Below are 10776 nucleotides of genomic sequence, written 5' to 3' on the forward strand. Positions count from 1 at the left end.
CAGTGTGGGGCCCAGTGTGGGGCTCAGTGTGGGGCTCAGTGTGGGGCCCAGTGTGGGGCTCAGTGTGGGGCTCAGTGTGGGGCCTGGTGCCACCACCCTGAGATCGTGAGCCGAGCAGAAATCGAGTCTTCACTAAACTGACGGAGGCCCCCAGGCATCCCCGGGGCTGCCTTATCCCAAGAGCTTATGACAGTGCCTGGTGTGGAGTCTGCCCTGAATACTAATTTGATTAATGAGTGTCAGGTAAATGGTAACCAAAGGAATGCCGCGGTTAGCCATGACTGTCCGGCGGAAAGTAGAATTTAATGCAAGTAGCATCTTATTAAAGTAAATCTTCTACTTCAAGATTTGGTATTGTATGGTCTTCTCTGTGACAGCAGGGGCATGAAGTACTGAGAACGGGTCAGAACTCATAGTGTCTTTTGCATGTCGTATTGCAGTTGTCCCTTTTTTTTTTCTTAACATCTTGGATGTTTTTACCTGCTAGTACGGAAACAGCTATGACAGTCCTTGCAGAGATGCGTAGCAGGTGGGAGCGTGCCGTGGCCGAGCTCGGCTCTCTGCCGGACATGGTTTTCAGGTCTTAACCTTTCCTCGTGTTTGGGCCCTTCCACCCCGGAGTCCCGTTCAAATGGCCCGTCGCTAAGGAGGACGTTGTGTGTGTGATGGCTCCTGCACTGGAGGGACGGGTCGTTGAGGGCGAGGACGTTGTGTTGTTTCCTGCATGTCTCGTGGCCAGGCAGGGCCTCGCCTGAGCTGGGCGTGTGGGAGCGAGCGCCGGCTGAGTGAGCGCAGTGCGCTGGCCGGCAACACGGGCGGATGGCCGCTCAGGAAGACAGGTGCTCCTGCCACTCCCCGCTCTCCACTGCGACTGGAGAGTTCCTCTTTCCTCACTCCGAAGGAGGAAGCAGGTTCCTCCGTTAGAATTTGCGCTAAGGGGCGAGCGGACGCGGCGCTCGCGGTGGCTGGTGGACCGTCGCCGCTTGCGACGCGAGGCGGAAGGAACTGTTCGAGAACCCGGGGCGCGTGGGCTCCTTGGCTCCGCGGACGCGGTGCACTGACTGCGTGTTCTTCGCAGGCCGCTTAGCCGGAGGGGCTCGGGAGTGGAGTACATCGCCGAGTTCCGGCAGCGGGAAGCCCGAGAACTGGACGCGTGCGGCGGGGAGCAGCCGGCCCGCGGCCCAGGTGAGTGCGTCTGCGTGTGCACAGCCGGTCACAGGTAGACACTGCGGTTGTCAAGTCTGTAGCAGATGTACTGTGCCCTCAAGAAAGAATGCATATGGCTAGTTAATTCAGGGGGAGTGTATATTGGGTTGTAAATCATTTTTTTTCTTTTAAACATAGTTTCTAAAGACTCTGTTTTAGAAGGACTGGTGCTGAGCCCCAAGGTCAGGAGTTGCTCACGGCACTGACGGAGCCAACTGGGCACCCGCCACAACTGCCTAAAATTTTCATTTAAAAATGACTACAGTTTTTTAAAACAACAAACATATTAAAACTGTACAAAGTGAAAGTTTCTTCTGAACAGCTTCTCCCCACTTGGCTGTAGCTGGCGAGTCCGGGTAAGCTGCTCACTTTCTGCGAGGGCGCGGTGTCGCCTCCTCAGCTGGCGGCTGGTTAGCCCTGGGCCTGGCGTGTGCGACAGAAGTCAGTGTTCGACGTGTTGCTTTCTCACCGACTTCCTGTCAGCTCAGGAAGCAGCTCTGTCTCCTTTCCTTCTACCCTTTGTACGCACCTCCTCGTACTTAGGGGCAGACGCGGGGGTTAGAGTCATTTTCTTCTCAAAAACTGCACAATTCAGCGCATATGTGACAGCGCATTCGTCTGTGTCCTTCTTGGGATTTGCTCGGGCTTCTGGAGGGTGCAGAATGTTGGTATCTTTCCCCAGTTCTGAGAAAGTCCTGAGCCATTGTCTGTGCCGCGTGTCTCACTTAGTCCTGTTTTCTCGTCGTGTGGGTCCCCGTACTGTATCCGGGTCACCTTCCCATTGCCTGGGTTTCGGCGTACAGCAGGAGCGCGTGGGGTCCTGTTCCTCCCTCCCTGGCTTGTGGCCGCACCGTGGGCTTCCCTACTGCGGGCCCCGCTGCCAGGTGCCCTTCGCAGTAGAGTATTTCCTCTCCTGCCCTCAGTTGCCCCGAGGAGGAATGTTTGTCGGACAAGTCTGCCGTACTGTCACCGGAAAGGGTGGCTCAAAACGTGGTGCACCTTGACCAGTCCTTACTCACGCTAAGGGAACTACAGACTTGTACGTGTGAGAAGGCCGATTGCTTCGCTGCGTGCCTGTGGGAAGCCTTGGAGGTCTCTTAACTGCCAGTGCACAGGGGATGTGTTCTGGTCTGTGACACAGCTTCCGTAGAAGCCTGGGAGAGCCATGTCCTGCCGTGCAAAGATACCCATCATCTCCTCTTTCCATTTGGGGAAGCTTACTAGTTTTCAGATGACTGTGATGTGATCCTTCTGGTTCCACCATATGTACTGACTCTGGGGCGTACCGGCTGCTGGTCCTGGAGCTGGTCCTGGAGCCGGCCCCGTGGGAGCGCCCCTGTCTGAGCTAGCAGGGTTCCAGTGAGCGCCTGTAATTGGAAATGTCTGCTCTAGTAACTTTTGATTTGGGTTAATATTTAGTGTTTGGAGCAGCTGTTTGTTTTCTCTGTCCCTGGCCGCCTCATGTTTGGAGCTTTTCACTATGCAGTCACATAAATGACAGCTTTGACTACATCCAGAGGATTCATTCAGCAACAAGGATTGGTCAAGGCGTGCGCCAGGGCCTGTATGGGGTCATGGAGGTATGCTGAGTAGTAAGACCTGGGCTGCCCTCCCCGGAGATTACCATTTCATCGTGTAGTCACCCAGACACACGCTTTTGGAGATAAATGCTCTGAAAGACAGCTCTACGGGGGCCCAAGACAAGGGTTCTGTACGAGTTGAGCTTAGAGCTGAAGGGTGATAGGAGTTACCGGGGTGGGCCGGGGTCGGGGCGGAGGGAACGTGTGCAGTCTGTGACGGGGAGGCCTGGGGCTCCGGCCCTCAATCAGGCATTGTTGCTGAGAGTCGATGGTGGAGGTGGGCAGGCCTGGGCATGGTCAGTTGTAGGCTGGATAATACCCCTACAAGAGGTCCTCTTTGCAATTCCTTGAACCTGTGACTGTGGTACCTTCCAGGGTAAAAGGAACCTGGCAGCTGGGATGGTGTGATCGCCCCGGGGGGCACCCAGGGTCGTCACAGAGTTCTTCCACAAGGAAGGTGGGAGGGTCAGAGTCCGTCGGAGGAGATGTGATGGTGGGAGCCGTGGTTTGGAGTGATTCGAGGAAGGCGCCCACAGACCAAGGAATGCAGGCACGTCCAGAAGGTGAGCGGGTACGGGAACAGATTTTTCCCGGAACCATCCATCCAGAACTGTCCGTGCAGCAGCCATCCGTGCAGCGCCTCAAGCTTAGCCCAGTGAGATGGATGTTGGACTTCGGACTTTCCGTACTGTGAGACTGTGTCGTTTTAAGCCCCTTCGTTTATGCAGGAGCAGTAGGGAACCAGTGCAGCTGTACTGGATGGGGCTGGATGAGAGAGGCACGGCTGATGGCAGAGGCTGTGGCCATAGCTACGAGTTTTAGTCTTGATACTCCGAGTAGTGGGAAGCCATTAGAGGTTCTAGGTTCATCCTGGGACGAGCGTGAGAGGAGGAGGGGGATGTTGTATGATTAGAACTGTGTTTCGGGAAGACCGCCGTTGTCCTATTGGGGGGTCCGAACAGACCAAGGGGAGTTAGGAGGGGTGGTCCTGCCCAGGGGAGACTCGGAGGGGGAGGGGCAGGCATGGGAAGAACTGCGCAGCGTGTGGCGACGGGTTGGATCCGGGGCGAGGGAGGAGAAGGCCGCAGGAGGCAGGAAGCTGTGGCCCCACGTTTTGAGGTGCCTCTGGAGCCCCGGGGAAGAGAGATGAAGTTAACGTGTGTGTGTGCGCATGTGTACGCACAGCTGTCCTGCCTGTCTCCGGGCTGGTCTGTGTCACAGCCAGGAGCTCACACCCATACCTCCAGTCCCAGTGCTGCAGCACAGGCTATATCCAGTTACAAAATACCTCGTTTCCTAGTACTTTTGATCTTGCTGTGATACAGATTTTATTTGATCTAAGTAAGTGGTTTTAAAAATTATTTGTAGGGGAGCCCTCCTACACTGCTGGCGGGAATGCAAGCCAGTGCAGCCGCTCTGGAAAACAGCGTGGAGGGACCTCAGAAAGTTGGAAATAGAGCTGCTCTGCGACCCAGCAATCGCACTACCGGGTATTTACCCCAGAGCTATAGATGCAGTGACCTGAAGGGGCACGTGCACCACAATGTTTATAGCAGCAACGTCCACCATAGCCAGGCTGTGGAAAGAGCCCAGACGTCCATCCACAGATGAGTGGAGAAAGATGCTGTGGTCCATATGTGCAACGGAATATCAGTCAACAGAAGGAGGGCTTACTTACCATTTACGTCGACGTGGATAGAACTGGAGGGTAGTGTGCTGAGCAACATAAGTCAGAGAAAGAATCATCATGTGGTTTCACTCATGTAGAATATAAGAAACAGCACAGAGGGGCATTGGGGAAGGGCAGGAACACTGGATGGAAAGTCGTCCGAGAGGGAGACAAACCACGAGAGACTCTTTTTATTTTTATTTATTTATATTTTTTTTAATTTAAAATTTTTAAAAAGTATTTTATTTATTTATTTGAGAGACAAGAGATCACAAGTAGGCAGAGAGGCAGGCAGAGAGAGAGAGGAGAAATAGGCTCCCCGCGGAGCAGAGAGCCCAATGTGGGGCTCGATCCCAGGACTCTGGGATCATGACCTGAGCCGAAGGCAGAGGCTTTAACCCACTGAGCCACCCAGGCGCCCCAAGAGACTCTTTTTAAAAAATATTTTTTAATTTAAAAATAGCTGTAATAAGGTATAATCAACACACAATAAACTATGTACAGAAGAGTACAATTTGGTAAGTTTTGACGCAGGTACACATTCATGAATCCGTCAGCACAAGGTAGCACGTGTACTCATCCCCCTGCAAGTGTCTTCATGTTCTTTTAGAATCTGTCACTCCTGCCTCTCCCCACCCCTCACCCCGCAACACACTCCTGCTCATGTCCCAAGGTAACGTGATGTTTTCCTATAGATTTGTGTTCTCTGGAAATTTATATAATCATACCGTAAGGATTCTCCATGAGAGTCTTAACTCTGGGAAACAAACAGGGTTGCTGGAGGGGGTGGGTGGGGGGTCGGGGTAACCGGGTGACGGGCATGGAGGCACATGATGTGAAGAGCCCTGGGGGCTACATGCAACTGCGTCTGAAACTAATAATGTATTCTATGTTAATTAGTTGAATTTAAATTAAAAAATTGAGATCTAATGGTATTTCTGATTGATTGAGCCTGGTCCCAAATGGTGGACTCCTGCAGCATTTTTGTTGCCTCCCCCTTTAAAAGATTTTATTTATTTGACACAGAGAGAGCCCAAGCAGGGGGAGCAGCAGGCAGAGGGAGAAGCAGACTCTCGACTCTCTGTGGAGCAGGGAGCCTGACGGGGGACTCGATCCCAAGACGCTGAGACCATGACCTGAGCCAAAGGCAGACATTTAACTGACGGAGCCGCCCCGTGCCCCGTATGCTTTCCTGTAACGGCTTTGAGTTTGTCCTGGGATGGAGTCTTCGGCTTGTGATTACGCTGCTGCCCTTTTCATGTGGTGATATTTTTAGTTGTTTCCACCCCATTCAGAGCTTTTTTTTTTTGCCTTTAAGAGAATGGAGTGTGTGGAATATAGATTGAGTCCAAAGGGAAACACGTCAAGTTTAATTTCGTATTCAGAATGCCATTTCGTACGTGAAAGAGTGATGTATAATGACTTATTTTGAAGATTTTTAATTGGTGATGCAGTAATTAAACTTATTTCTGTAATGTACAGTGTCTAAAATTAAAGAAATGTTATGTTCTCCAGTTCGAATCCATCATATACTGTTGGAACCCTTAATTGCTGAATTTTTTGCTCAGACTTTTATATATGCTTGGTGGGAATGTGGTGGGGCGGCTTCATCAAGACAGTTTTTATGGTTTCCTTTTTTTTTTTCCAGTTCATGTAAAATATTTTAATGTTAATAACTGAGGAGAAAAAGATAACAGGAAAATTAGTGAATTCTGAGCTCGGTGTGTTTCTCACGGCGCTCTTGGGTTACTCTCTGCCTTTTGTAGTTTGCTGATTTTTCCCTAAATCATCCATTCTCTTTTCTTTGAGAACTTAACGAGTGATGCTTTTCCTTTGACTTTGTTGCTGCTGCACAGATGAAAGAACCAGGTGGCCATGGACATTGTCCTGTTCGGTTTCCTGTCCCCTCTGGCGGTGGCCGTGGGGACAGGACTTGATTTGTGCTGGGTATGCTTCAGCCAGTGACCTGGAAACGTCCAACTGTGTTTGGGTTCCGGGGAGGGAGGGCTAGGGTTTAGACAATAGAGTCAAGACTTCAGTATTTTTTTCTTACAAGATTTCTGTCTTTAAGAAGCAACCTTCAAGATGCACGTGATGAAGGAAAGTAAGTCACATCAGTGTTGTCCAAGTAATGGCTCTGTTTGCAGCACAGTGAACTGTGCCTTAAAGTCTTAGCAAACAGCCTAGCTGCTGCCTTCTTATAATTCTGAATTTTGTAAAGAACATTTAAAAAATTTTTATTTTTAAAGATTTTTTATTTATATATTTGTCATAGAGACACAGCGAGAGAGGAAACATAAGCAGGAGGAGTGGGAGAGGGAGAAGCAGGCTTCCCTCTGAGCAGGGAGCCCGATGTGGGGCTCAATCCCAGGACCCTGCGATCATGACCTGAGCCAAAGGCAGATGCTTAACTGAGCCCCCCAAGCACGCCTATAATTCTGAGTCTTTTCCAACTTTGGCTCCTCTTTGCCGAGTTCCTCCTGCATTTCTCAGTCCCACACTGTGTACACCACGTGTTGTCTGGCAGCGGTGTCCCAGCTCAGGAGCCCCCGCTGCTGTGTGGATTCTCATCCCTCTTCTCTAGTAGTTAAAAAAGGCCTTTTGGGGCGCCTGGGTGGCTCAGTGGTTTAAAAGCCTCTGCCTTCGGCTCAGCTCATGATCCTGGGGTCCTGGGATTGAGCCCTGCATTAGGCTCTCTGCTCAGCAGGAAGCCTGCTTCGAACCTCTCTCTCTGCCTGCTTGTGATCTCTGTCAAATTAAAAAAAAAAAAAAAAAAAGGCCTTTTACTGATTGATAAACCTACCAGCATCAAGCACGGAATGTGTTTATTTTTTCCCCATTTTTGTAAATATATGAGTTCGTACATTTGTGGGTTGACCGGGATACCCAGCCACCGTTCATAGTTCGAAATAATTTAATGAACTGTCACAACAGGTTTTAAATGAGGAACTGTCCAGGCATCGAATTTTGCTCCAACTCAATGTTTGGCAGGTAGTGTGGTTGATTCTAAGGAGTCCTTAGTTGAGAGAACCAGGGGTGAGGGGGTGAGACCAGCGGTGGGGGTACACTTGGGAAAACGGGGTTGCATTGGTGATGGGGTTCTTTAAAAGCTGAGAAGATTGACAGGAAAGTGAGACAGGAGAATGGGAGAAGAATGCATGTTTTTGAGGGTCTGACCAGAAGGTCGGAGAGTGGAGGGCAGGGTTTGCAGAGTTCTCCTGTGGCTGTGGCCCCTGGCGCCCTAGGAAGAGCGCTGCTGGCTGTAAAAGGCTACCTTTGTTTGGCGAGATTGAAACAGGTCTGGCTTCTCTGTTTTTAAAGTCTGGAATAAGTACTACAGACCTCGATTCAAATATAGAAGAATAGTTATATTTTAATTATTATTAGACTAGTGATGAGCCTGAGAACGTGTGTATCCGGCGGGAAGGGACTCTGGCGCGGTGGGTATGAAGGGAGTTTCCTGGTTGCCCTGCTGGTGTTGTTAGCTTGTGGGATGTACTTTTGCGTTTGTGTGTGTGAACGTGTACGTGCTGTGTGTGTAGATAGACATATGTTGGATTGTTTAGGTTTTCCTTTTTCATATACTTAATAGCATTGTATTTGTTCTGTCTGAACACAGGTCCAAGGCCATCCTCAGCTAAATTAAGCAATGTGATACGCATCCCAGAGACCAGTTATAAATATCCTGATTTGCCTATAAATCGGTGTAAGGAAGAGGTAAAATTATTTTTGTCTGATAATAATTCTGCTGTTTGAGTAAACGTCCATGGCCCAACAGTTTGGTTTACAGTTTGAATGTGACGAGGCACCCGGCAAGCACACCTGGTTTGTGGCGGACTCCGGGGCCCGTAGGAGCCCGTGCCGGGGCCTCTTAGTCCCGGTGTCTGTGGCCTCCCTTTCCGGCGGCGCTTTCGTTGGTTCAGCCAACCTCGGCGCAGATCGCTGGTCCGGAGCGCCTCTGTCGTCCCCAGCAGAGCTGCTTCGGGGGAAGCTCCCTGCCAAGTCTCAATACTGCTCCGGGCCACAGCCCTCTCTAGCGTTCTGCTGGCCTGTTCGGTGATTTGATCAGTCATTAATAGACCTTTTTTTAAACAATGCTGGGCCAGATATCGGAGCAGGCTGATTACGCTTTTCATTCATTACACATTATTAAACTAGGTCTGAAATGAGCGTGTTGGAACCTTATATATACTAGTAGAAGGGTCACTTACAGGTAAAACTAAACCATAAACGTTCCAAATTTAAGTTTTATTTTAATTTTAGTGAGCCAGAAGCTTTTGTAGGGTGGATATCCTTCATTTATTTTCAGAGGCCTATATGCGAATTAATTCGTGTTCCCGACCGCAGCAGTTGCCAGGGAGAGCAGAGCTGAGACCGGTGGGTGGTGGTGGGAGTCAGACTGCGGTTTGAGGATGCTTCGTAAGGTCTGTGCGTGCAACAGCGGAAGTGAATCTGCAGGTTTTCCATTGAAATTTTAAGACCAGAGCCTGGCTGGCTCAGTGGGGTAAGTGTCTGCCTTTGGCTCGGGTCATGGTCCCAGGGTCCTGGGATGGAGCCCTGAGTCAGGCTCCCTGCTCAGCGGGGAGTCTAGTTCTGCCTCTGCCCATCCCCCCAGCTCGTGCTTGCTTACTGCTCTCTCTCAAATAAAATCTTAAAAAAAATTTTTTTAAACCACCTCAGGGTAATAACAGCAGTGCTTTCATGTTTCTCAGGAGAATTACATAAGATTCATTACACAATTTTAAAATAATAGACCTTTAGACTTAGCAAGAACTATAGAAATCCTTGAGTGTGTTTTCATTTTTTTTAAAGCATTTATTTATTTATTACAGAGAGTTCGCCAACAGAAGCCAGGGGGAGGGGAGAGGGAGAAGCAGACTCCCGCTGAGCAGGGAGCCCGATGCTGGTCTTGATCCCTGCACCCCGGGATCATGACCCGAGCTGAAGGCAGCCGCTCAACCGAGTGAGCCACCCAGGTGCCCACGTGTTTTCATTTTCAGCAGGAGACGTGGAGGCCAGAGCGCTCTGGCTGACCTGCCCGGCTTGCTGGCCTGTGGACAGTTCCCGTCCTCAGTGGTCGGGTTGGTTTCCGCAGCAGCAGCCGTTTAGCGGTCTTCTTCCTCTTATCTGTGATATCTAGATGCTTAGATAATGATTTAACTTTCAAAGATGAAAGGAAGATAAATGCTGAACATCGTCTGAAGACAGATTTCTGTCTTATAGGCAATAGTGTATGTCATCGTTAATTTTGTGGCAACCTCAAAAGGATTTTTTTTTTTAATTCTAGGTTATTTCTCTGATAGAGAGTAATTCTGTGGTGATTATACACGGTGCCACGGGCAGTGGGAAAAGTACTCAGCTCCCACAGTACATCCTGGACCATTCCATTCAGCGCTCTGCCTACTGCAACATCGTCGTGACGCAGCCCCGCAAGATCGGGGCCAGCAGTATCGCCAGGTGGATCAGTAGAGAGCGAGCCTGGACGCTGGGCGGTCTGGTGGGCTATCAGGTGAGACTGAGCAAGCCGTCTCCCTCCTTGGGAATTTTTATTCCATACAAGTTGATGATAAGGAGTCATTTTCTGCTGGAAGTCTAACCCTAACCCTTAAAGAGCAGAACTGTGGTGTGAGTAAAAAAAATAGTGAAACTGAATCTTCTAGCCACTTTCTTTTAAATATTGTATCTATTCAGTTCAAAAGAGAGTGAGAGGGAGCGGGCGTGAGCGAGTGCGTGTGCAAGTGGGAGGACCGTGGGGGGGGACGAGCAGGCTCTGTGCCGAGCGTGAAGCTGGACCACATAGCTGGTTTTCAGGACCCTAAAGACCACGGCCTGAGCTAAAAAAGAGAGCTGGACTCTCAGCTGACCAGGCCAACCAGGCCACCCAGGGGCCCCCAAGAACAGTGAGACTGAATTTGTTTTTTTTTTTTTTTTTTTAAGATTTTATTTATTTGACAAACAGCTCACTAGTAGGCAGAGAGGCAGGCAGAGAGAGAGAGAGAGAGAGAGAGAGAGAGGAGGAAGCAGGTTCCCTGGTGAGCAGAGAGCCTGATGCTGAGCTTGATCCCAGGACCCTGGGATCGCGACCTGAGCTGAGAGTAAGAGTCAGACACTCAACCGAGCCACCCAGGCACTCCAAGAACAATAGTATTTTTTTAAAAAAATATTTTATTTATTTATTTATTTGACAGACAGAGATCACAAGTAGGCAGAGAGGCAGGCAGAGAGAGAGGAGGAAGCAGGTTCCCTGCTGAGCAGAGAGCCCGATGTGGGGCTCGATCCCAGGACCCTGAGATCATGACCTGAGCCGAAGGCAGAGGCTTA

At 50.1% G+C, this 10776-nt stretch overlaps 1 protein-coding gene across 1 annotated transcript in view; it reads left to right on the forward strand.

The window, feature by feature from the left end:
* TDRD9 (tudor domain containing 9) overlaps nucleotides 1–10776 on the forward strand; it is a 100762-nt gene that overhangs the window by 15943 nt on the left and 74043 nt on the right. The window contains exons 2-4 of the mRNA XM_059371361.1: nucleotides 1079–1185; nucleotides 8075–8172; nucleotides 9743–9964. Coding sequence (XP_059227344.1) covers nucleotides 1079–1185; nucleotides 8075–8172; nucleotides 9743–9964 — 427 coding nt within the window. The remainder of the gene's footprint in view (nucleotides 1–1078; nucleotides 1186–8074; nucleotides 8173–9742; nucleotides 9965–10776) is intronic.

This window comes from Mustela nigripes, chromosome 13 (assembly GCF_022355385.1).
Source record: "Mustela nigripes isolate SB6536 chromosome 13, MUSNIG.SB6536, whole genome shotgun sequence".
Classification (NCBI taxonomy): domain Eukaryota; kingdom Metazoa; phylum Chordata; class Mammalia; order Carnivora; family Mustelidae; genus Mustela; species Mustela nigripes.